This window comes from Notothenia rossii (genome assembly GCF_949606895.1).
Source record: "Notothenia rossii genome assembly, contig: scaffold_61, whole genome shotgun sequence".
NCBI classification, from domain to species: Eukaryota; Metazoa; Chordata; class Actinopteri; order Perciformes; family Nototheniidae; genus Notothenia; species Notothenia rossii.
The window spans coordinates 120,367-146,301 of NW_027639460.1; the positions used below are offsets into that span (position 1 = coordinate 120,367).

At 42.2% G+C, this 25,935-nt stretch overlaps 3 protein-coding genes across 5 annotated transcripts in view; 1 reads left to right on the top strand and 2 right to left on the bottom strand.

Moving 5' to 3' along the window:
* LOC307027822 (uncharacterized protein) overlaps positions 1–9,342 on the top strand; it is a 28,388-nt gene extending 19,046 nt beyond the window's left edge. Inside the window, exons 64-75 of the mRNA XM_079696169.1 lie at positions 4,799–4,861; positions 4,961–5,023; positions 6,033–6,107; positions 6,191–6,223; positions 6,303–6,344; positions 6,418–6,480; positions 6,641–6,703; positions 6,789–6,851; positions 7,027–7,089; positions 7,287–7,349; positions 7,769–7,897; positions 8,566–9,342. Coding sequence (XP_079552295.1) covers positions 4,799–4,861; positions 4,961–5,023; positions 6,033–6,107; positions 6,191–6,223; positions 6,303–6,344; positions 6,418–6,480; positions 6,641–6,703; positions 6,789–6,851; positions 7,027–7,089; positions 7,287–7,349; positions 7,769–7,897; positions 8,566–8,846 — 1,001 coding nt within the window. The 3' untranslated portion in view covers positions 8,847–9,342. The remainder of the gene's footprint in view (positions 1–4,798; positions 4,862–4,960; positions 5,024–6,032; positions 6,108–6,190; positions 6,224–6,302; positions 6,345–6,417; positions 6,481–6,640; positions 6,704–6,788; positions 6,852–7,026; positions 7,090–7,286; positions 7,350–7,768; positions 7,898–8,565) is intronic.
* Positions 3–4,130, bottom strand: LOC307027823 (tripartite motif-containing protein 16-like). The gene is made up of 2 exons (XM_079696170.1): positions 3,900–4,130; positions 3–3,202 (listed from the first exon to the last, which is right to left on the bottom strand). The coding sequence occupies exon 2, from the start codon at positions 2,993–2,995 to the stop codon at positions 1,322–1,324; it is 1,674 nt and encodes a 557-aa protein (XP_079552296.1). The 5' UTR covers positions 2,996–3,202; positions 3,900–4,130; the 3' UTR covers positions 3–1,321.
* An 806-nt stretch (positions 9,343–10,148) lies between the features above and the next one.
* mapkbp1 (mitogen-activated protein kinase binding protein 1) overlaps positions 10,149–25,935 on the bottom strand; it is a 56,652-nt gene continuing 40,865 nt past the window's right edge. For 2 of the 3 annotated variants that reach the window (XM_079696166.1, XM_079696165.1), the window contains 13 exons: positions 25,808–25,935; positions 25,514–25,560; positions 22,345–22,479; positions 21,970–22,101; positions 21,504–21,631; positions 20,139–20,260; positions 19,290–19,481; positions 18,155–18,236; positions 17,600–18,066; positions 15,509–16,057; positions 13,283–13,543; positions 12,917–13,002; positions 10,149–11,972 (listed from right to left, as the gene is read on the bottom strand). The exon at positions 25,808–25,935 is cut by the window's right edge and continues 6 nt beyond it. In XM_079696166.1, the coding sequence (XP_079552292.1) occupies positions 11,748–11,972; positions 12,917–13,002; positions 13,283–13,543; positions 15,509–16,057; positions 17,600–18,066; positions 18,155–18,236; positions 19,290–19,481; positions 20,139–20,260; positions 21,504–21,631; positions 21,970–22,101; positions 22,345–22,479; positions 25,514–25,560; positions 25,808–25,935 (2,554 nt within the window). In that variant the 3' untranslated portion in view covers positions 10,149–11,747. The remainder of the gene's footprint in view (positions 11,973–12,916; positions 13,003–13,282; positions 13,544–15,508; positions 16,058–17,599; positions 18,067–18,154; positions 18,237–19,289; positions 19,482–20,138; positions 20,261–21,503; positions 21,632–21,969; positions 22,102–22,344; positions 22,480–25,513; positions 25,561–25,807) is intronic. The other variant, XM_079696167.1, reaches the window with a different exon arrangement.

Sequence of the window (25,935 nt, forward strand, 5' to 3'; positions counted from 1 at the left end):
ACTCTGAAGTTAAAACCAACTAAACTGTAGGTTTATAAAAATAAATACTATGATATAAATATATTAACTATGGCATTCTTACAAAGTATTAAAATGTTTTGGTGCAGAGTAATTTCAGACTGGAACTTTAAAGAACCCATCATGGATCCCTGAGGAACTCCTTTATTAACAAATTATTGGGAACCTCAAACATATAAAGGTTACCCCCTGACCGGAGGGGGGGGCGAGATTAACTTGAGCAATAACAGTTGATGGCGAGTACGGCAAATAAAACTAACAAGCAGTAGTGCTGAGCAAAGTGACTAGGACGTGACCACACACTTGTAAAAACAGAGAAGAACCAGTTAAGCACCAGAAAAGCACAAGAACGGATCTTGAACCCTTGGTGGTTCTAGGAATATTTTATATAAAATTGTGTTTTCTATTTAACTTATTGTACTATGAATATCTTTGTAATCATGCATGGTATTTTTATTGAATTAACCTTTTTTTTTTTTATTTATCTCACGTCCCCCCTGCAGTACCCCAACGTACCCCCATTTGAGAATCACTGAGCTGAGATGTTCACGTTTTTCTGAACAAAAATGAGAAAATCTGAATTTATTGAAATGTTCTTAACCCTACAGATAAATACAATACTTATAAAAAAATTCAAATATCTCTTTTCAGAACAAGAATTTAGAGATATCGTTATAATTAAAAAAACAAAAGACTGAGATTTTCACTTTTGTTCCTCTTAGCTCTTTTATTAACAAGAAAAACCCCAAACATAAAAATGTTTACAGACAACATGTAAATGTGGCACTCATCTCACATCTTGAAAATAGAAACACAATTTATTACAAACTCAACCTGTTATTTTTTATGACTTTTCTTTATATTAGTTTTATTTCCTTTCCAAACTGTCATTTATGCATTCAACACTTAAGAAAAGGCCTTTAGAACAAAACTATCTAGAAGCTCTGGTGCTTTCTCTCTTAAGACTCATGCTTTACAAGAGAAACAACAACATACAAATACATCAATATCGATATTCAAAAAATATTTAGAGCAAAGTTTACATTTTCATGCAAAGAAATATCAGTTGAGGTGAACAGAAATCGTCCTGAGCAGTGACAGCCTCCATGGCTAAACCGACACAGGAAGGAGCGCCGCCTAAAGAAACTCCAACATCTACAGAACAACTCACGAGAAGATGTTAAAGCACATCCCATCATGTTTGATTGACAGCTGATCTCTGTGCAGTGAAGACATGAACAATCAGCTCTGATGGACACACAGTGAGTTTAAGAAGTAGAAGAGTTCCTCAAACGACTTCAGGCTATTTCAGTTTACACAACTCAGCTGTGGTTCCATGAGGATAATAAAGCCGAACTCCAGCATGTAGCGGCTGAGTGAACGTGGTCTGCACTCTGTGGAGGAGAGTCATGGTTTCAGAGACGATGCTGTAGAAGGACAGAACACCTGCTCTGTGATCCAGGTACACTCCTACTCTGGAGGACGGAGGACCTGAGACGGGAGTGATGATTCTGTTGTAACGAAATGAATAACTGCTTTGATCATAATCTAAGGACCAAGATTTGTCATTGTATCCAAATACACATTCAATCCCCCACCCTGCTGCTCTGTGGATATTCTTGTATGAGACTGCTAAACTAACTCCTGCCCCTCTCCACTCCACCTCCCAGTAACAACGTCCAGTCAGACTCTCTCTACTCAGGACCTGAGAATAACATCCAATGAATCTGTCTGGGTGACTGGAATAAGGCTGTTGTTGTTTCACGAGTGTTGCTTTTCTGCTGCCCTCAGATAATACCAGCTGTGTGTGTCCTGTGTTTGGATCCAGAGTGATCTCCTGTGAATATGTTAAGAACCCAGCTCTGGTGGTGGGCTCTGCTGCTGGCAGTAAAACATCCACTTCAGTCGGTGAGACGTTTGTCCATTCCTCTCTCAGGACGTCCTGTAGTTTGTCTCTGACTGCTGACAGGGCCTCTGTCACGTCCTCAAAGTATCTCAGAGGACGGATGTTGGTGCTGGAGGAGTGTGTAGCTTCACTGAGGGCTGGCAGTGAGGAGGGGTAGCTGAGCAGAAAGTGGTTGTGATCCTCTGTGTGAGACAGCAGCTTCAGCTCAGCGTCTCTCCTCTTCAGCTCAGAGATCTCCTGCTCCAGCTTCTCCTGGAGCTCTCTGACTCCACTCACTTCTCTCTCCTGCTGGGATCTGAGCTGCTGCTTCACATCAGAGCTTCTTTTCTCCATGAGACGGATCAGCTCAGTGAACATCTCCTCAGTGTCCTCCACTGCTTTCTCAGCAGAGCCATTGACGGCCTCCACCTCCTGCTGAAGCAGCTTCACCTCCTTCTCTCCGTCCTGGATTCTCTGCTGGATGTTTAGTCGACTCCCCTCCAGCTCTCTCTGCCTCTCAGTCCTCTCTGCTGCAGCTGACACCGTGTCGTGTCCTTTGTGTTCGTCCATAGTGCAGATATAACAGATACTCTGCTGATCAGTGCGGCAGAACAGCTTCATCACCTCGTCGTGACGAGAGCAGATGTTCTCCTGGAGCTTCTTGGAGGGCTCCACCAGCTTGTGTTTTTTTAATGGAGCTGCGTCATAGTGAGGCTGGAGGTGTTGGCCACAGTAAGAGGCCAGACACACGAGGCAGGACTTACAGGCTCTCAGTTTCCTCCCAGTGCAGACATCACAGGACACCTCTCCAGCTCCAGCATAGCACTGATCAGCAGGAGCAGCTTGGAGTCCAGTCTTCTTCAGCTCCTCCACTAAAGCTGCTAACATGGTGTTCTTCAGCAGGACAGGCCTCGGTGTGAAGCTCTGCCTGCACTGAGGGCAGCTGTGGATTAGCTCTCCATCCCAGTGCTGTTTAATACACTTCATGCAGTAGCTGTGTCCACAGGGAATAGCCACCGGATCCTTCAGTAGATCCAGACAGATGGAACAAGAGAAGGTTTCCCGGTCCAGCTGAACTCCTTTCTGCGCCATTTCACCTCTCAGTAGCAGGGAGTGTCTGAGTTTCACTTCCTGAGAACTGAAACTATGTGAGCTGTGATCTGAACAGCATGTGTGTGTGTGTGCAGTGAGTGTGGCCTATCAGCTCTTGTGCTTTACCCACGTGTTGGTTACACCCCTCCTCCTCGGTGTGGATCTGAAGGGGAGGAGCCAGGAAATACAGAGTGGAGCTGGCTGTGTCTGAGCAGGAAGAAGAGGGAGGGCTCATCAAACTCTGACTCGTTCCAGGAGGACGAGTAGACACTCTGAACTGTTTCCTCATTTACAAACGGAGCCTTGCTTACAACTTGCTCTACATTTGAAAACAGTCTTCAGCTCTAAAGTATCTGTTTTAAATTCAGGCTTTCGTAGCACACAGCTCCACACTCAGGGTAGCAGTGGTGTAAGAAGTACTCAGATATTCTACTAAAGCAAAAGTAGAAATACTACGGGGTAAAAATACTCTGTTACAAGTCAAATGACAAAAGCATTGGTATCAAAATATACTTAAAGTAGCTAAATTAAAAGTACTCCTTATTATGACCCTTTTCAGAATCGTATATATATATATATATATATTGAGTTACTCGGTTACTATGATGATTATTGATGTGTTTTATCATAGTTAATAAATGTAGAGCTAATTGTAATAACTTTATGTCCTGCTGTTGGATATCTTAACCTAGAGATATCTGTCTAAGTGTAATTAATAATTGATTTATGTTTTGAATGATCTATTAATCTATATCTAGTAACTAAAAGCTGTCAAATAAATGCAGTGGAGTACAAAGTACAATACTGTCTTCTAAAATACAGTGCAGTTGAAATATAAAGCAGCATAAACTAAGACGTATTGGGATAAGAAAATATTTAAAGTACCAAAAGTAAAAGTACTTACTGTGCCCAATGTCCCATTTTAGAATCATATTGAACTACTGGATTCTTTCATTTTGTTTACGTTAATGTGTTCATCACAGCTGTTAAAAGTGGAGCAACCTTTACTTGATATACTGCTACTGGATATCTTAACCTATAATAAGTAAGGGATAATGTGCTGCGACGCGGTCATTATGGGGAAAAGAACACCGACAGGCTGATCAGGAGCCCGACGCGAAGCGGAGGGATCTAGATCGGCATGAAAGTGTTCCGCTTATTACATGGCCACATTCTCAACAAAGTAACGTTATGACTCCCAATATTAATTGAAATGCTCTTATGGATTTAGAAAATTATTTTATTGATTTAAAAAATAGTTGTATATGTATTGATTTAAATTGACATGCATCCGCTAAGACAAATAGTCCTTTGTTACAGTTTGAACTAACGTAGCAACGGCAGGAACTGCTTCGATAGCGTTTTTGAGGAGCTTTTTGATTACAGATTTGAAAACATCGCTGCTTGCTTTAAAAGTTGCACAATTCATTATGTCAAACCTTGGAAAGTATCTAGATATCCCTGCCCTAATGCCAAAGTAACTGGCAACTGAATATGTGTCGCCGTTTGATGTCTATGTCTGGACCGCTGTGTAAAAGAAGCTCGTTACTTCTCCGCTGTTTTCTTGTCGCTCTTGTCTTTTCAGTTAGAAAAGCGGTCTGTCTATTCGGTATTAACAACGTGTCACGTGTTCTGAATTGACCAATCAGAATCGAGTATTCAACTAAGCCATGTAATAATTATATATCACTGTTTATTCATATGTTGTTTAAGATGTACATTATTTAACCTACACAAATACAGATTTATTATCGTAAAATATATTTATTTTGAACGGTTTTTCAACTGATTATGTGTTTTCAGTTCACTCTGGTCAACTTTTCTACATAAAGAACAAACTGATAGACGACCACTACAAGAGTACAGGTAGATATATTTACATTCATATTTCTCGTGATCATTAAGTTACTGAAGAGTTAAACTTAGCCTAATTATAGGTATACATATAAATGTTTTGTTCTGCAGCTCTGGAGGGGAGACTGAGATCCACTGAGACGAAGCTGCGACAGCTGGAAAACCACACTGCAGGTAACATCATCAACTCTTCAATGTAACTTTTAGTTTGAATAAATAACGTTCTTGTTTTGTTGTACTATCCAACTTGCTTCTTATTTTTAAGCATTCTGATTGGTTTGGTAAAAGGTTATCTTCAGTTTGAATACAGAAAAGCGCTGTTAGAGGGTTTGATTATATAGGTTTTTCAGATATTTTAGTAGAAACTCTGAATATGGAACTCCACAAACCCAAGAGCTATGGATATAACCAATATATATGAGGTAAAGTGGATGGTAGTGGGTATCGATGAATATCTGATGTTCTTTACTGTAAAGAGTTCTCTCCTGCTGATGTTCAGCTGTATATCGGTATGTAGTGTCTCTACTTTAAAGAGTCCTCTCCTACTGATGTTCAGGTGTATATCAGTATGTAGTATCTCTACTTTAAAGAGTCCTCTCCTGCTGATGTTCAGGTGTATATCGGTATGTAGTGTCTCTACTGTAAAGAGTTCTCTCCTGCTGATGTTCAGCTGTATATCGGTATGTAGTGTCTCTACTTTAAAGAGTCCTCTCCTGCTGATGTTCAGGTGTATATCAGTATGTAGTGTCTCTACTTTAAAGAGTCCTCTCCTACTGATGTTCAGGTGTATATCAGTATGTAGTGTCTCTACTTTAAAGAGTCCTCTCCTGCTGATGTTCAGGTGTATATCAGTATGTAGTGTCTCTACTTTAAAGAGTCCTCTCCATGTTCAAAAAGCTCTTTATTGTTCTCATACTGCCTGTGCTGCAGCACCTCTTTTCACCCTCTGTCTGAAACCAGAGCCCAGTCTGCTCTGATTGGTTAGCTGGCCGGCTCTGTTGTGATTGGTCAACCGCTTAGAGATGTCCCGCCCCTTAGCCTATCACGTACAATGTGTTGGAGGGCTAGCCAATAGAAGTGCAAGTGTTGCATAGTATTACATATTATATATATTTTTGAATATTTGTTGTCTGTGTGGATATCAGTTTGAATAAAAAGTTAAAACTTATTTCTGTCCATCCAGTTGAGCTGTCAGGTTTAAATCTGAGACTGAACGTCAATGAGGGGCAGGTAGAAGAGCTGAGGACGCATAACACAGGTGACCTCAGATATACCATATACATATATTTGTTTTTTATTCTTATTCTATAATGTGACCTCTTGTGTGTTTTTCTGTTTCAGACAGACTATCAGCAGCTGTGATGGAGACTGAAGGTAACGTCATCTCCTTTAATCTTTTTTAAGATTTGTGTGCTGTCAACATAAGATAATGAGTTATTGTAACCTGTTTCAGCTCACAGCTTTGACCTCTCTGCTCTGAGAAATGAAACAAAAGGTAAACGTTTATATCTATTAACAGCAAAACGTTAACAGTGAGAATAAAACAGCTAGATTTAACTTTTGTTCAGTCTTAGAGACACGGCTAACTGAGGCTGGCAGTCGGATGATGAAGATACAGACTGAAAGTTCAGGTAATTTACTTACATCATTATTAGATATTAGAATGCTGGAAACTAGTTTGTGATTTGAAACCTGTTTTAATTTATTGACAAAATGACATTTAGTTAGAACAAGAAAAATAAGTTTGAACCAGAAAATAAATGTGCTTATGATTTTAATTTGTATTTTCAGTTCTGTCTGTTCAACTTTCCTTGATGGAGTCCAGACTGATGGACAGACACAACGGCCCCTCAGGTAGAGTTATATTTACTTTTCATTAACACAAGTTTTAATTTTCTTAGTTATTAATTAATCGGATATTCACTGTGTTTATCTTTAGAGTTGGAGGTCAGACTGGGTGTCGGTGAGAAACAGCTGGAAGATCTGAAGACAGAAAACTCAGGTAACTATTACATTCATACAGATTCATTATTACGTTGGAGTTGAGTAAATATATTTTTGCTAAAAAGAAAGAGAACCATTAAGTGATTAATAAAAGTGAAACTGCAGAGGACCCAACACATTTCCCTGAGGAACTCCTGTATAAACATAATGGACCCAAACATTTTCTTCTTTAGGGTTGGAGGTCAGACTGAGCGTCAATGAGAAACTGCTGGAAGATCTGAAGACAGAAAACACAGGTAACATGTCAAACTAGCTCTAAATAAATCAGATGAATCAGATTTTGTGAAGTTGAAATGTGTATTCATGGTTTGATATACAGGCAAACATCAAGACTCCTACTGTTATCAAGCAAAACAAATCTAAAAATAAGTATATATCAGTCTGCTGGGTTTTGTCTAACTCTTTGTCCCTCTAACTGTTTTCTGATTTTCAGATTTTAGCTTCAGACTGAATGAAACTGATGACAGTCTACATCAGCTCAGAACCACCAACTCAGGTTTGGACTCAACTTCTTCACAACCAAATATTTATCCTTGGTTTTAACTAGTAAATATATCAACGTTATGAAACAATTAAGAAAGATTAAGCTATTCATTATTAAGTTACATTACATGTCACATGTTAGACGCTTTTACCCAAAGTGACTTACATACATTCAGTACTGTGGGCAATCCCCACAGCAGCAACTTGGGGTGAAGTGTCTCAGGGACACAACGACATGCTGACTGCAGTGGGACTCGAACTTGCTATCATCTGATTTGAAGATCAGCGCACTAACCCACTGAGCCACACCCTCCCTTAAGTCATTTTTGGATGTAAAGAGTTGGACCAATTCTAAAACAAATGCCTTTGCCTTTTCTATAATTGATGATGTTGTTATGAAAATTATTTTATTATTGATTTTTCTTCCTCCAGGTGAGCTGAAGGTGGCGTTCTCAGCCGGTTTGACTGATTCAGGATCAGTCGGACCTTTCAACGAGGAGAGGACGCTGATTTTCTCGAAAACCATCACCAACATCGGCCAGGCCTACAACCAGACAGCAGGTAAACCACATCGCTTTAAAGACCTGATCGTTATGTAAAGAACAACAAATGTTAATTTGTATACAGTCTGTGGTTCAGAGCTTCTAACTTTATTTGTACGGCACCTTTCACGCAGGTTACTAGAGTTAAAAAATGCTTCACTGATGACTGACAAGCCTAATGTAAGACAAAGTAACCGATAAGACAAAAATAATGTAGTAATACAATTTATAGTAAAAGAAAAAAACTTGAAATAACAATAAAACATCAAATAAAATGTTCGACTAAAACACAATAAATAAAGACCTTTAAAATAACAATCGAAGAGACAATTCAATTTTAAACTGAAATACAATAAAGTATTTTTATGTAAATATCTAAAGCTGCCTCACAAAAGGTTTAAGTCCTTAAAGGCAAGGCAAGTTTATTTATACAGCACCTTTCAACACAAGGCAATTCAAAGTGCTTTACAGAAATGAAAGACATTAAGAAATATATTATAAAATGGCATTTTAAAACACTCATTTAAAAGCAGAGATCATAAAACATGAATAACAAACATATAAAAAGAAAAGTCTTCAGACCCTGACCCTGATATTACATGTACAATAAAGCTTAATGGAATACTCTGAAAATCTAAAACCGTCTCTCCTCCTTGTGTGTTAACGTCAAACTGCTTTGTTTCTCAGGTGTGTTTACGGCTCCGGTCAGAGGACTTTACTTCTTCAGCTTCACGGCTGCAGATTACCTGAAGGGTTACATGGGTCTCTACCTGTACAAGAACAACCGGCCAATCATCTTCAATCTGGAGCTGAACGACCACGGTGGCTACGCTTCAACGTCCAATGGCATCGCTCTGCAGCTGGACGAAGGAGACTTCGTTCGCCTCAGTCTGCCGGCGAGCTACCGACTCTACGACGACTCCCGAAACTTCAGCATCTTCTCCGGCTTCCTGCTGTTCCCCCTCTGACAGAACAGACCCAGGATCAGGGTACGAGTGAGACATGTTCTCCGGCTTCCTGCTGTTCCCCCTCTGAGAGAAAAGACCCAGGATCAGGGTACGAGTGAGACATCTTCTCAGGAAATAAACTATCCTTTCAGGTACTTCCCCGGAGCTGGACGACTGGACTTTTTATTTTGGTAGAGACTTCCTATGGTTGCAACAAGGACGGACTAACTTCTGAAGATCCCAGGAAAATAATCATGTTACATTTATGAAGCTGATAAAAGTTCATAAACACAGAAAAATCTTAATTAGTCTTTTATTTTAATTTTATAACTTTTACCTGTTTGTTTGATAGGGAAAAAGTTAGTTTCACCTCAATCTTTCCCCAAATGTGGACCCCCACTTAAAGGTCCCATGTCATGGCCATTTCTACTGATCATAATTCCATTGTTAAGGCATATTAAAATAGATTTATATTGTGCAATTTTCCAAAATCTCATTGGTCTCTCATACAGCATATGTGTATTCACTCTCTGTCCTAAACGGCTTATTGGAGCTCCTGCCAGGGTTTGTGACTTTTTCAGATCGTTTACATGCAGAAAAAGCTACATAGCACACAAGGGAACGGGTAATAACCGGAAAAGCATGACATGGGACCTTTAAATTCCCTTTAGTGTTTACCTCCTGTCTGTCTTCTTCTGCTGTTCCCTTTAGTGTTTACTTCCTGTCTGTCATCTTCTGCTGTTCCCTTTAGTGTTTACCCCCTGTCTGTCTTCTTCTGCTGTTCCCTTTAGTATTTACTTCCTGTCTGTCTTCTTCTGCTGTTCCCTTTAGTGTTTACTTCCTGTCTTCTTCTGCTGTTCACCCCGTCTGTCTTCTGCTGCTGTTCCCTTTAGTGTTTACTTCCTGTCTGTCTTCTTCTGCTGTTCCCTTTAGTATTTACTTCCTGTCTGTCTTCTTCTGCTGTTCCCTTTAGTGTTTACTTCCTGTCTTCTTCTGCTGTTCACCCCGTCTGTCTTCTTCTGCTGTTCCCTTTAGTGTTTACTTCCTGTCTGTCTTCTTCTGCTGTTCCCTTTAGTGTTTACTTCCTGTCTTCTTCTGCTGTTCACCCCGTCTGTCTTCTGCTGCTGTTCCCTTTAGTGTTTACTTCCTGTCTGTCTTCTTCTGCTGTTCCCTTTGGTGTTTACTTCCTGTCTGTCTTCTTCTGCTGTTTACTTCCTCTCTCTTCTGCTGTTTACTTCCTGTCTGTCGACCAATCAGGATCAAGTATTTGACTAAGCCGTGTAATAACAAAAGTTAACCTTCATAAAAGCACAAACCTCTTAATAAGTCTCAAACTTTTATTACATATTGACAAAAAAACATTTGACCTTTGTTTGTGTGTTAGTGAAAAAGTTTCACAACAATTTGACCCCAAATGTAAACCCAGCAAGCCCTAAAAGTGTTTCTCTAACAACAATTAAAAAAAATCCATGATTTTGGAAAAACATGGTGGTCGGTGTGAGAAGAGGAAAGAGCCAGTCTGTGTTCAGCAGTCTGACAGGTAAGATGTAACATCAACACAATAAATACAAACTATTAATCGTACTTGAATTCAGCGTTTAAGGTTCAAGTGAATTCAGGAAAGAAAATGTACATCAAACTGTGATAAAAAACCTCTCATATTGCTGTTTGCTCCTTTGAAAAGTCTCTACAGTCTAACATCAATGTTTCTACAACAATAATCCAAACGATGGGAATGAAAAAGGATAAATGTCCACGATTCAGTCGCAGAAATGTCTTTAAAAAACAACTTGATAAAAACGTCAGTTTCTAAAAAACTTTAAAGTGGTTCGACGTGTCCTTTAAGACCAGAGAGATTCTTGCATACCATTTAAAAAAAGGAATAAAAAGTCCAGACGAAAAACAAAATGGCTTCAGATCCTTCATCTGTGACGACGAGGAGGTAAGGAGAAGAGGAAGAGCAGAGAGAAAGACCAGGAGAGGAAATTGTAAAGTGAGGAAGAATCGATGGAGAAGTTGTTCTGTTATGTTTTCAGTAGATTTCCAGCACTGTATGTTGCATGTTTTTATTTGATTGTATTTACTTGTTTAAAATGAAATGTGTCTTTCGGTTGACTTACAAAATCTGTCCAAGGACTACAGATGGAAAATAGACTCTTGGCTAACATTTGATTAATGTGCACTGTCCCTGTTACAGAAATGAATAAATAAAGAAGAGGCAAAGGAATAATAATATAAGGAATACAAGTTGAGCGAAAAGCAAAATGGCTTCAGATCATTCATCTGTGAGGATAAGGAGGAAGAGGAAGTAGGGGGTAAAGGAGGAGGAAGACTAAGGGAAGAGAAGTAGGAGACAGAAGGTGCATCTCACTTCGGTTAAATAGATTCCTTGCGTCCCTCACTTGCGTCGTTTCCCTGCGACTAGTCCCTCCCACCAAGGAAGCATGGAGGGACGCAAGGAAACCACGAGAAGCAGGGAAATGAGTTTGAAGAGCAATGGGACGTCCTTTCCTCCGGAGCGTCACGTGAAGCGACGTCCGTTTGTGATGACGCCGCACAGCTGTTCCTCTGACAGCAGCCAGCTCAGTGCATGCGCTGCATCGTCCAATCAGTGAGCGATACACAGTAAGGGGGCGGGACGAGTGTCTGAGGATTTCACCAGAGGACGGTCTGGTAGTTCCTCCGTTATCACTCCTCGGTCCTCCGGCACAAATAATGCCACTGGGACGCTACTAAAGACGGCGCAGACTAATCAACTTCCGGTGATACCGAGCCCGAGGAGCGAGGAAATGAAAAATGAGACGCACCCAGAGAGGAAGAGAGGAAGCAGAAAATAGGGAAAGAAAGATGGAAGAAAAAGGGGAACAAGTATTAGGAAGAAGAGTGTGAAGATGATGAAGAGTAGGTGATGAAGAGTAGTGTTCAGTTGTTGATCCTCCTGTTCACGGCCTGCAGCAGCAGAAGAGAATATTCCTCCAGCAGAGCGGCCATCTTCTCCCCCCCGACGCCCCCCAACCCCCCCTCTACTGCTAGGGCGGCGAGCGGCAGACAGTCAAGCTCCGCCCTCATGGTCTGGAAGGCTTCTGATAGGACGACGGCCATCTGCTGCTGGTGGGGGGCGGGGCCATCGCAGGAGGAGCCTCTCACCTGGAGGAGAGAGAGAGAGAGAGAGAGAGAGAGAGAGAGAGGTGAGCATCAAGAGTGAACATAATAATATTTGCAAAACTAAAATCGAGTAGGATTGGTTTTTTTTAGTCATCGGAAAAAAAATGTGGAGTTGCAGGTCGTTGAAGAATGTTGATTTAATTAAGATAAAACTAATTTAACCCAATTAATAACTTTATTAGAATCCAGGGTTTTGTTTGAGGATTATTCTTTCCTTTATTGATTTTTTTATTTAGGGTAATTACATCATAAAATAGTACAGACAGTCAAAGCTTTATTTTCCATCGGGCAAATCCTATAGACCAGGGGTTCCCAACCTTTTTTCCCAAGAGCCCCCCCAAATGACTCCTGTTGGAAGTTGCGTGGATTCAAAAGTCGTAAATAATCTACAAAATGGAGGAGACCGATCTGATCGGAGCAAATGTGACAAATAATCTGAAACCGGCATGGACGATGAGTATGTTTTAAAAATGCGCTTATCCAGAAAAGCCTAATTTGAACACTTTACAGGCAGAAGAAACATTTCTATTAAAGAAAGAATTATACATTTCTGTCTTTTTATGCCTTTAATAGCTACTAACTTGCATTTTTACTCAAATTAATTAATCAATTATTTTGTATATGTTATTGTAATGTAGAGACAAGGCTTTTAGTGACAATCATTTATTGCTTTACAATTATATGTAAAAAAAAAAATGTAAAAAAAAGAAAAAGTCTGAATATGATATTTGGCCTCAAATAATCTGAGGCCTGGCGCCCCCCCTGCAATCTTTGGCGCCCCCCCAAGGGCTCTACAGCAGCGGTTCCCAGGGTGGGAACTGCTGCTGTAGAGCAAACATGGTGACACTAACTTGAGTTTGAAAACAGCCTTCCCTCAGCTGAAAGTAAACTTTGACTCTGAAAAACAGCTTGAATGACAGACTCACCTTCCTGTACAGGTGTGTGGCTCTCTTGAAGCAGCTCTGCAGCTCATTGGTCAGAGCTCTGCAGGTCTCCACACTGATTGGCTGATCTGAAAACAGGGAAGTAGATGCGCTTGAAGGTTAAATATGTATAGAGGGAGTGAAAAAGAAAAGTGAAATGCAGTGGAAGAAAAAGTGGACACGTCTCACCCGTCCGTACAGAACGAGAGGAAGAGTGATGAAGAGGAGGATGAAGGTGAGGGGTGGAGCTCAGACGTAGGATGAAAGGAGGAGGATGATGAGGAGGAAGATGATGAGGAGGATGATGGTGAGGAGTTAAAGGAGGATGAGGAAGGGGAGTTAAAGGAGGAAGATGATGAGAGTCCAAACCTTCGTCATCTCTCGGCTCCACGCTGCTACTTCCTGGAGTCTGAAGCTCCGCCTCCTGCTGTGTCGAAGGGAGAGGAGTCAGCGGGGAGACGGAGACGGGAGGAGGCCGCGACGAGGAAGATGAGGAAGAAGACGAGGAGGAAGATAAGATGGCCAGCGAAGGCTTGTCCGGTAAGGGTCTGCTGCCTCCTGGGACTCGGGCCTGGAGACCCCGAGAGGGAGGAGGGGCTCCTGTGTTAGTCAGAGAGAAAGAGAGTAGGCCTATACCAACTTTAAGGAGTGCGTTGAAAACCTACATTTTTCTCTTTCAATATTTGTATACATACTAGGGATGGGAATTTGAAAGCAAATGTATATTCGAATATTCAACCCCCCCAAAAAAAAATGTACATATCCTATAAAAAAAACAAAACAATTGGGAAATCTTTTTACAAAAAGAAATAATTAAATAATTAATTTTGAAAAATAAATAACTACAAATAAGTATAGAAACCAAGTCGAATTTGTCAAATGTGTTGAACTGGTGATCACAGTTTGAACAGTTGACAGCTATAGGGCTACAGCTTTGAGAGGGATCATACAAGAACAACATAACGGGTTAGGGTAACGTAACCCGTGACAACAGAGATCAACAACCTGTAACAGGGCCTATCACAGAATGCAGCTATTCAATACTCATTCTTCTTTAAGAATATGAGCATGTCTCCTCAGGGGATAGGTGGGTGCGATTCACAATCAGGCCAGCTGTAGAGAAGACCCTCTCAGCTGGAATCTGGGCATAAGATGAGGTTTGAGTCTGCGTGATCTGCGTGTAGGGAGGGGCAGCAGCCATAGCATTAGCTAGAACTAGCTAGATCTGATGGATTTGGACATAAACGTGAGTGAAGTATAACCGGACGCGAGAGAGAGAGAGATCAGCACCTGCAGCTCTGCCCGCTGTGAGGGACCGGTGAGCGGAGCAAAACACACCTTTAGACCTAACACTTAGCTATGGCACTGTCTTATACATTGAATTATTCCATTTGATAATATGTAATCAACTTAGGTACCCCTCCCAAAAAAAAATATATATATATATTCATAACTCATATTCTCATATTCGAATACCTGAATAATTTCGAATATTCGATTAAACGTTCCCATCCCTAATACATACAACACAAAAAAACCTTAGGGACAACCGAACTAAACATAACAGAACCCACAAAACAATAACATCAACCAATGACACAAACAGCAACAGTAGCAACCTAGTACTCATGTGTGAGTTTATCATGTTATATTTAAGCCCACAGTTAGAACCCTTGACCATTCTTCCTTCATGTTCGGTGCAATTGGACACTAGTCTCTAACAAACTCATCAAGAGTTCCTTGCCGCTGTGTGACAGCCGCTCCAATGGCAGATCAGTTTTTGAAAGCATAACAAAAGATTAGGAGGATCTTCATCCAACCATTTCTGGAGGATTGTGAGTCGTGCTGCATTCAGAGCAATACCAATAATATGCCTACGTTCGTGATTTGAATCTGATCCGAGGACACAGTTACATAAGTTAAAAAGTAAATCTATGCCAAACACTTTTCTGATCTCAGTTTGCATTGACTCCCAAAAATATATAATTTGAGGGCACGATAGGGCTGCTCGATTATGGCAAAAATCATGATAATTGATATCACGACTATTAAAAATGATTATCCATTTACTTTGAAAACATTCATTTATTGAAAAAACAGTTGATTACCCTGAACTTTAGGTATATTTCAACTGAAAAACCAATACAAAAATAGTTTAAAAAATAAAAATAAATAATCGTTTTATTTCGATTATGTTTTTTTCATAATCGTTGCAAGCCAAAATCGTAATTGGGATTAAAATACGATTAATTGAGCAGCCCTTGGGCACGATCACATGAGATGACTGGAATTGCCACAGCTACGTTTTTAACAAAGCCTTCAGTTTTATGGTATTCATTTTATTTTAATGGTAATATTTTTGAATGTTTTATGTATTTTTATTGTCTTTTGTTGAATCTTATTTTATTTTGTATCTATTTGTATTCCACACACTATCTTTTCTTCTCATTTTTCTGTAACTCCATCATATACAATTTTGTTGTTGTTGTTGTTGTTGTTGTTTGTTTTTAATCTGTAAATCCCACTGAGACAAATGGTATGTTTTGTGATATTGGGTTATACAAATAAAGTTTGATTTGATTTTCATTTGGTTACCCAGAGACGAGGAGGCGACGACGGGAACGACGGCGGTGTGAGGAGGCGTGGCCAAAGCTGCGTTTGAGGAAACCACGGCAACAAGAAGAGGAGGAGGAAGAGGAGGAGGAGGAGTGTCTTTGATTTGAGAAGAGGAAGAAGAGGAAGTTACTGAGGGATCTTCATCGCCATTTTCTGGGACGTTGAGGCCATCGCCGATGGAAATGGATCGAGACATTTTCGCCATGGAGCTGGTGGTCGGACTCATGTAAGAGCGAGACGTCAACGCAGAGGAGGAGGAAGAGGAGGAGGGGGCGGGGGATGAAGATTTCCTCGGGGTGGCGAAGGCAGAAGGAAAGGGAGAAGGAGAAGGAGTGAAGGAGGAGAAGGAGGTGGGGGCGTGTTCCTGATGAGGGGATTTGGGGGATTTAGGGGAGGTGGGGTTGGGTCTCTGGAGGGTGGAGGGTAAAGATGGAGGACGTCTGGGGGAGGAAGGGAGGGTGGTGGGACGCTGGAGGGGGAGGAGCTTCAGAGGGGGGAGGTCTCTGCAGGGGGAGAGGGGGGAGTCACCTGAAGAGAGAGAGGGAGAAGGAGTGTTATTCATATCCTTAAAGGTCACCTGTTATGCAAAATCCTCTTCTTCATGTCTCTTCTACATCAACATGTGTCCCCTCTTCTTCATGTCTCTTCTACATCAACATGTGTCCCCTCTTCTTCATGTCTCTTCTACATCAACATGTGTCCCCTCTTCTCCATGTCTCTTCTACATCAACATGTGTCCCCTCTTCTTCATGTCTCTTCTACATCAACATGTGTCCCCTCTTCTTCATGTCTCTTCTACATCAACATGTGTCCCCTCTTCTTCATGTCTCTTCTACATCAACATGTGTCCCCTCTTCTTCATGTCTCTTCTACATCAACATGTGTCCCCTCTTCTTCATGTCTCTTCTACATCAACATGTGTCCCCTCTTCTTCATGTCTCTTCTACATCAACATGTGTCCCCTCTTCTTCATGTCTCTTCTACATCAACATGTGTCCCCTCTTCTCCATGTCTCTTCTACATCAACATGTGTCCCCTCTTCTTCATGTCTCTTCTACATCAACATGTGTCCCCTCTTTTTCATGTCTCTTCTACATCAACATGTGTCCCCTCTTCTTCATGTCTCTTCTACATCAACATGTGTCCCCTCTTCTTCATGTCTCTTCTACATCAACATGTGTCCCCTCTTCTTCATGTCTCTTCTACATCAACATGTGTCCCCTCTTCTCCATGTCTCTTCTACATCAACATGTGTCCCCTCTTCTTCATGTCTCTTCTACATCAACATGTGTCCCCTCTTCTCCATGTCTCTTCTACATCAACATGTGTCCCCTCTGTGGAAAGAGACTCTGAAAGTTTCAGGAAAAAAGATTCTCTCTCTTTTTGATCCATTTCTATAAAAACCTGTCTGAAAATGAGCTGATCAGATTTTGGCCACTTTATGATGTCATAACGAACGCGACATTTCGGAACTAAAGTGGGAAAAGTACTGCGGTGTGAACGCGGCCATTGAGTTCTTTGTAACCAAATCCCTCTCAGAGGGGCGTGGGGAGTGGCTCCTTACTTTCATCTAAAGTAACAGACAGAGAATCAGCACTTTGGAAACAGGGCTGAAACAGAGGGGATTATGGGTAATGCTGCAATGATCTGTTTGGTGTTTCAGCCAATCAGAGACAGGCTCTGTATATATCCGAGACCTGTGATATATTGATGAAAAACATTATAATAAGGGATCTTTAAGGTCGGAACCGGCTGGCTAAAGCCACAACATTTATTTTAGTTACTTTTAAATTGTATGAAATATTAAGAATATTTTCCCTGTCGCTGTAAGACAGTTCTTTCCAAAGGGGGAATGAATCTCTCATCTATGCTCTTTTCAAAGCTACCAGACTCCATTGAAGCAAGCAGTCACATCACCTCCCTGAACACAAAAGTTGCCGCTGCAAAGAGCTGATATCTCACTGCAGTGTTACTTCTGAAGTTATTGTGTCTTATATCAGGGTTAGAGACGTATTCTGACTAGATGTTAGAGAAATATACTCGGCAAGATTTTGAGTTTTTGTAGAGTACCTGTGTCGGTGAGCAGACTCTGGACCGACTGAGCCTTCCTGAGTCCAGATGAAGAGTTCAGATGTGAGAGGGAAGCTCTGGCTGTCGGGCCGAGGTTCCTCCGGCACTCCCCCGAGGTCTGGACCTTCTTCTTCTGTGGTGAGGGTCTGTGGTTCGAAGAGATCTCCTGCTCGACCCGGTTCTGGAGCTGATCTTTACCCGGCTGGATGTGGTCCTGCGTTTGGTCTTGATTGAGGTTCTGTTTCTGGTCCTTAGTTGAAAAGTTTTGGTCTTGATTGTGGTTCTGTTTCTGGTCCTTAGTTGAAGAGTTGTGGTCCTGATTGTGGTTCTGGTTCTGTTCCTGGTTCCATGATAACTTCCTGTCCTGGGTCCGGTTCTCCTCCATTAAAGGTCGGACTTCTGAGACCAGAGGACGGGCTTTCGCCTCCGATCCTCCTCCTCGATTTGGGAGAGGAAGCACAGTCCGACTGAGAGGGAGACAAAAGACTTTTCATCAGAAACACAAACCAGACGAAGAACCAGATGTTGTTTTGATCAACCGTCTTTCAGCTTTACCTTCCAGCTGGATTCTGGGAGAGGAACCTGGAGGAGATGCTGAGGCTCTCACTGGAGCTGTGAGACGCCCTGCTGGGACTCCCTACGGAAAACACAGTTAACATGTTTGAATCCACCAAATATCCTTTTATCCGTCTGTTTTAAGACACCAGAAAACATCACAATCTTGGCTTCCTGTCCGTTGAAGTTCAGCTCTGTCAGGACTACAACGATCAAAGTTCACCACATGTCGAGTCAAAGGAAAGTCTTCAACACAAGTCTTAAGGGCCAAAACAATTATAAATACAAGTCTGAGTCTAAGACCCCATTTACACAGTAACGTTTGCATCTACGCACCAAATTCGAAAAAAGTCTTCCGTTCACACTCCTTCGGCTCATTTAACGTGTCCGTTCACACGACACCACTGGAAACGATGTAGTACATATGCCGGGCCTGTAAGTGGCGCTGTACTTTCGCCACAAAATACACCAAAAACAGCGAAGAAGACCCCCGAGCATGGTTGCCATGGTTGCCCTTCTGTTTATGTCCCGCTGTGGATTTAGCAACATGTAGTTCATGTAGTTCCACTTGTTGCTGATGGTTGTGGTAGAGGAGCTGTATATTTTGCACTAACATCTGTAGCAGCAGAGGTGGGGAGAGGCGGGGCTATGGCTTCATCGTTATCAGGAAATGATCGTATAGGACGTACACACTGAGCCGTTTGGCCCCCCTGAGTGTTCCGGTTGCAGATCTATCCACCTTGGGACCCGTTATCGTTTGCGGGGTCCGTTTCCGCGTTTCCGTTACGGCCTCGTGTGAACGAACGGGCTATACGCGAGAGAAAAGTAGCGGATACAGCCAGTTTCGTTCTCGTGTAAACACCGCCTTACTGTGAGTCCTTCAACACAATCAGAAGTTCAAGACTAAAGTCCTTTGAGACAATTACAAGTCTAAAGTCCCTTCAAGACAACTAAAAACTCAAGTCCAAAGTCCTTCTAAACAATTATGTCAATATTCAATAAAGTCCAAGTCTAAAATCTTCAAGACAACCACAAGTCCAGGTCTGAAGTCCTTCGAGACCATTACAAGTTCAAGTCTAACAGGGTTGACAGGGTTCATGTTTTGTGTTGTTCGTGGAGTTGTGTCCTGATTTACCTAAGCCGGAGAGGTCGGCCAGTGTCCCAAAGTTTTCCTTCAGGAAAGTTTCCTGGTCTGGAGTCTGAGGGACGACCTGAGAGGCCTTGACCTGTTCTTCTCCTCTTCTTCTTCCTCCCTCCTCTTCATCCTCATCCATCTCCATCTCAGAGGAGTTTCCATCCATACTGAGGGGCTCCGTGGGCTCGGAATCTGAGAGAGGACACGAAGGAAAAAGACAGAATGAGAACGATTACATCAGGTAAGTGACAGAAAAAGGAAATGTCTGTATCGTATCTTTGTACGTATGTCTGTGTTTCTGAATCTGTCTGTCTATGGCCAGGTTTCCATCCAAATGGATTTAGGATTTAATGGTATTTAAAGAAAAGTAATGCTTGTTGCCATCCACTACCATTATAATAATAAAGCTTTATTTATACAGCATTTTTCATACAACACATGCAGCTCAAAGTGCTTTACAAAATGACACATCACAAGTTCAAAACAAACCACAAGAAGTTCCCCTCAGATTGTTTGTTAAGAACTTTAAAAGGTACATGCAGCTAAATATTACATTTGATCAGGTTAAGAGACACAAGGAGGTCAAATGTATGATAATACAAATTTATTAAATTATTACGCGGTTATTAGGAGTTGATAAACACATTCACCAGCAGATCCTGACCTAAGATGCACTTATTAAAAGAGCAGCAGTCAAAGCTTAAATCAATGTAGAGCACTGATCATATATTTTTTCGCTAAATCTGTTTTCAGTGCACTGTTAGCAAAACATCAACGTTCCTACCTCAGCCAAGAGGAAACCATTGTTAGCCATATTTAAAGATTTGTTTCTGTGTCTCTCTGTCTCACCGTCTCCTGCCGGTCTCAAAGGACTGGACAGTCTGGAGCTGAATCCCAACGAGCAGCCGCTGTCTGGACTGGGTTTGTCCTGACGTTCACCTGCAGGACACGCCTCCTTCACCTGGAACTCACTGACAGGAAGAGGCGGGGCTTACTTTAAAGGTCCCATATTAAACTGTTTTTCATCAATATATCACAGGTCTCAGATATATACAGAACCTGTCTCTGATTGGTTGAAACACCAAACAGATCATTGCAGCATTACCCATAATCCCCTCTGTTTCAGCCCTGTTTCCAAAGTGCTGATTCTCTGTCTGTTACTTTAGATGAAAATAAGGAGCCCCTCCCCACGCCCCTCTGAGAGACATTTGGTGACAAAGAACTCAATGGTGCTCTAGGAGGAGATTCAGGTGATAAGGTGGGGGGGGGGGGGGGGGTGGGGGGGGGCGGTTTACCTTGGTTGCTGACTGGCTAATGGTTACACAAGACAAAACATCGTTATGACATCATAAAGTGGCCAAAATCTGATCAGCTCGTTTTTATAGAAATGGATCAGGACAAAAAGAGAGAGAATCTTTGTTCCTGAAACTTTCAGAGTCTCTTTCCACAGAGGGGACACATGTTGATGTAGAAGAGACATGAAGAAGAGGGGACACATGGTGATGTAGAGAAGACATGAAGAAGAGGGGACACATGTTGATGTAGAAGAGACATGAAGAAGAGGGGACACATGGTGATGTAGAGAAGACATGAAGAAGAGGGGACACATGTTGATGTAGAAGAGACATGAAGAAGAGGGGACACATGTTGATGTAGAAGAGACATGAAGAAGAGGGGACACATGCTGATGTAGAAGAGACATGGAGAAGAGGGGACACATGTTGATGTAGAAGAGACATGGAGAAGAGGGGACACATGTTGATGTAGAAGAGACATGGAGAAGAGGGGACACATGTCGATGTAGAAGAGACATGGAGAAGAGGGGACACATGTCGATGTAGAAGAGACATGGAGAAGAGGATTTTGCATAATAGGTGACCTTTAATGTGTACGTTCCGATACTCATTCTACAAAACTTTTAACACGTCTGAAAATTATATATATTTTTTCCCAATACACACAATTTCAAATGTAGTATGCTAAAAATACCAGGATGTCCAACTGTATCCTGTCACCTTTTTGCACGTGCAAGCAAGTCAGCATGCATGTTTGGCTTGTTCAGACTAACAATCTTTCGAACAGGGTTACTATGAGCAATGAGTTCCCAGCATGCAACAGTATCTACTTTATAAGGGCAGCTGCAGTAGATACTAAAAGTACAAAGTATGTGATTTGTAAGAGTGTGCTGAGGATGAAATCAGGAAACATTCCTACCTTCCTGCCAGGCTCTCTCTGTCCTCCCATTGGTCGGGATACAGAACCACAGCCTCCATGTCTGGGCTCTGATTGGACAGCTGGATAAAGTCTGGCCTCTGATTGGTCCTTGCCTGGCTGCCCTCAGCCTTCACAGACAGAATCACACAGGAGGTCATTAATCTGAGCGTGCAGCGGAGATACTTGTAATCAAATGTTTTAAGATAAGATGGAACTTTATTTATCCCCTTGGGTAAATTCAGGCGTTTATAGCAGCAACAGGGTCAGAGTGAAAAACAGGATTCACACAATGTAAACATAAAGATCAAATAGAATACACATTTAAATAATAATGCAAAAAAAAAGAAGTGATGAAGTAACTGATGAAACAAGATGTCACAATAAGGCCCTTCTTCCCGTTGTTATGTGACTAGCCCCAGAAAAAGCTTCTAAGTAAATCTTAAAGTTAGATATTGCCTGTTCTCACCCATGCAGACGGGACCTGCAGACTGACGGTGCTCCCCAGCTCCTGATTGGTCCTGTGAAGCCCCGCCTCCACACCTGGGCTCAACCTCTTAGTGCAGGGGGAGGGGCTAACATCCAGAGGGCGCGTCTTCCCCTGAGTTACACAGACAAACGGTCGGGTTCACTCTTATTTCATCCCAAAATGTGGTGTTTACATAAAGGAATACTTTGCCCTAAAACTAAAGTTATGTATACGGATAAGCAGCTTGTTTGACTTTATAAGCTTTAAGTAGAGGCATGTGAAAAACAACAACGTTTTCGTGGTGTAACACAGGGTGAGTATTCCTTTAATCGGGTTTTATTTGTGATAGCATGTTTGTGTGAGTGCCCTCCTCACCTCCTCCTGCTCCTGTTTCTCGGGGCAGAACGAGTCCAGCAGCCTCAGGTCCAGCATGGACTTCACCATCAGGACCCCGTCTCCCACCGTCCTGCGGGACCAGCGCCGGCGAGGGAGGCGACTCCCACAATCCTCCTGAAGAACCCCAAATACAGAGAACACTGAGGGACATTTCTACTGAAACAATGCTGTGACCTTAAAGGTCTCCTATTAAAGTGTTTTTCAACAATATATCACAGGTCTCAGATATATACAGAGCCTGTCTCTGATTGGCTGAAACACCAAACAGATCATTGCAGCATTACCCATAATCCCCTCTGTTTCAGCCCTGTTTCCAAAGTGCTGATTCTCTGTCTGTTACTTCAGATGAAAATAAGGAGCCCCTCCCCACGCCCCTCTGAGAGACATTTGGTTACAAAGAACTCAATGGTGCTCTAGGAGGAGATTCAGGTGATAAGGGGGGGGGGGGGGGTTACCTTGGTTGCTGATTGGCTAATGGCTACACAAGACAAAACATCATGACATCATAAAGTGGCCAAAATCTGATCAGCTCATTTTCAGACAGGTTTTTTAAAAAATGGATCAAAAAGAGAGAGAATCTTTGTTCCTGAAACTTTCAGAGTCTCTTTCCACAGAGGGGACACATGTTGATGAAGAAGAGGGGACACATGTTGATGAAGAAGAGACATGAAGAAGAGGGGACACATGTTGATGTAGAAGAGACATGAAGAAGAGGGGACACATGTTGATGTAGAGGAGACATGAAGAAGAGGGGACACATGTTGATGTAGAAGAGACATGGAGAAGAGGGGACACATGTTGATGTAGAAGAGACATGAAGAAGAGGGGACACATGTTGATGTAGAAGAGACATGAAGAAGAGGGGACACATGTTGATGTAGAAGAGACATGAAGAAGAGGGGACACATGTTGATGTAGAAGAGACATGAAGAAGAGGGGACACATGTTGATGTAGAAGAGACATGAAGAAGAGGGGACACATGTTGATGTAGAAGAGACATGAAGAAGAGGGGACACATGTGGATGGAGAAGAGACATGAAGAAGAGGGGACACATGTGGATGGAGAAGAGACATGGAGAAGAGGGGACACATGTTGATGTAGAAGAGACATGGAGAAGAGGGGACACATGTTGATGTAGAAGAGACATGAAGAAGAGGGGACACATGTGGATGTAGAAGAGACATGGAGAAGAGGGGACACATGTTGATGTAGAAGAGACATGGAGAAGGGGGGACACATGTAGATGTAGAAGAGACATGGAGCAGAGGGGACACATGTTGATGTAGAAGAGACATGAAGAAGAGGGGACACATGTGGATGGAGAAGAGACATGAAGAAGAGGGGACACATGTGGATGTAGAAGAGACATGGAGAAGAGGGGACACATGTTGATGTAGAAGAGACATGGAGAAGAGGGGACACATGTTGATGTAGAAGAGACATGAAGAAGAGGGGACACATGTGGATGTAGAAGAGACATGGAGAAGAGGGGACACATGTTGATGTAGAAGAGACATGGAGAAGGGGGGACACATGTAGATGTAGAAGAGACATGGAGCAGAGGGGACACATGTTGATGTAGAAGAGACATGAAGAAGGGGGGACACATGTTGATGTAGAAGAGACATGGAGAAGGGGGGACACATGTAGATGTAGAAGAGACATGGAGAAGGGGGGACACATGTTGATGTAGAAGAGACATGGAGAAGGGGGGACACATGTAGATGTAGAAGAGACATGAAGAAGAGGGGACACATGTTGATGTAGAAGAGACATGGAGAAGAGGGGACACATGTTGATGTAGAAGAGACATGGAGAAGGGGGGACACATGTAGATGTAGAAGAGACATGGAGCAGAGGGGACACATGTTGATGTAAAAGAGACATGAAGAAGAGGGGACACATGTTGATGTAGAAGAGACATGGAGCAGAGGGGACACATGTTGATGTAAAAGAGACATGAAGAAGAGGGGACACATGTTGATGTAGAAGAGACATGGAGAAGAGGGGACACATGTTGATGTAGAAGAGACATGAAGAAGAGGGGACACATGTTGATGTAGAAGAGACATGGAGAAGAGGGGACACATGTTGATGTAGAAGAGACATGAAGAAGAGGGGACACATGTTGATGTAGAAGAGACATGAAGAAGAGGGGACACATGTTGATGTAGAAGAGACATGGAGAAGAGGGGACACATGTTGATGTAGAAGAGTCATGAAGAAAAGGGGACACATGTTGATGTAGAAGAGACATGAAGAAGAGGGGACACATGTTGATGTAGAAGAGACATGAAGAAAAGGGGACACATGTTGATGTAGAAGAGACATGAAGAAGAGGGGACACATGTTGATGTAGAAGAGACATGGAGAAGAGGGGACACATGTTGATGTAGAAGAGACATGGAGAAGAGGGGACACATGTTGATGTAGAAGAGACATGAAGAAGAGGGGACACATGTTGATGTAGAAGAGACATGAAGAAGAGGGGACACATGTTGATGTAGAAGAGACATGAAGAAGAGGGGACACATGTTGATGTAGAAGAGACATGGAGAAGAGGGGACACATGTTGATGTAGAAGAGACATGGAGAAGAGGAGACACATGTTGATGTAGAAGAGACATGAAGAAGAGGGGGACACATGTTGATGTAGAAGAGACATGAAGAAGAGGGGACACATGTTGATGAAGAAGAGACATGAAGAAGAGGGGACACATGTTGATGTAGAAGAGACATGAAGAAGAGGGGACACATGTTGATGTAGAAGAGATATGAAGAAGAGGGGACACATGTTGATGTAGAAGAGACATGAAGAAGAGGGGACACATGTTGATGTAGAAGAGACATGAAGAAGAGGGGACACATGTTGATGTAGAAGAGACATGAAGAAGAGGGGACACATGTTGATGAAGAAGAGATATGAAGAAGAGGGGACACATGTTGATGTAGAAGAGACATGAGGAAGAGGGGACACATGTTGATGAAGAAGAGATATGAAGAAGAGGGGACACATGTTGATGAAGAAGAGATATGAAGAAGAGGGGACACATGTTGATGTGGAAGAGACATGAGGAAGAGGGGACACATGTTGATGTAGAAGAGACATGAAGAAGAGGGAACATGTAATCTAATGTTGCACTGACCTTGCTGTCTCTGCTGCGCTGGGACTCAAACTGCTCATCGGACATTTCTGCAGGGAAACCAAACGACACCTTGATCTGATCTGTGACCTGTTCATCTCCTACAATCTTTAAAACTCTTAATGTTCCATCAGTTGTGTTGGTTCTCTTCCTTACACCAAACAGATGCATTTATTTGTATTCTTTAGATATTTTTTATTAATACACTTTTGGTTGTTAACACATTTAATTGTATTTAAGGTTTATAATCCATATTATGTTTTGGAGATGCTATCTTGTGTTAGCATGTACACACACCTGTCTCCTCCTCTTCCTCCAGGCACCCTGCTGTGACTTTATAAGGAACGCCACGCTCTTCCTCATCCTCCTCTTCCTCCTCCTTATCGCTGTCAGACGACATGGTGACGACTCGAGGAGACGGCGCC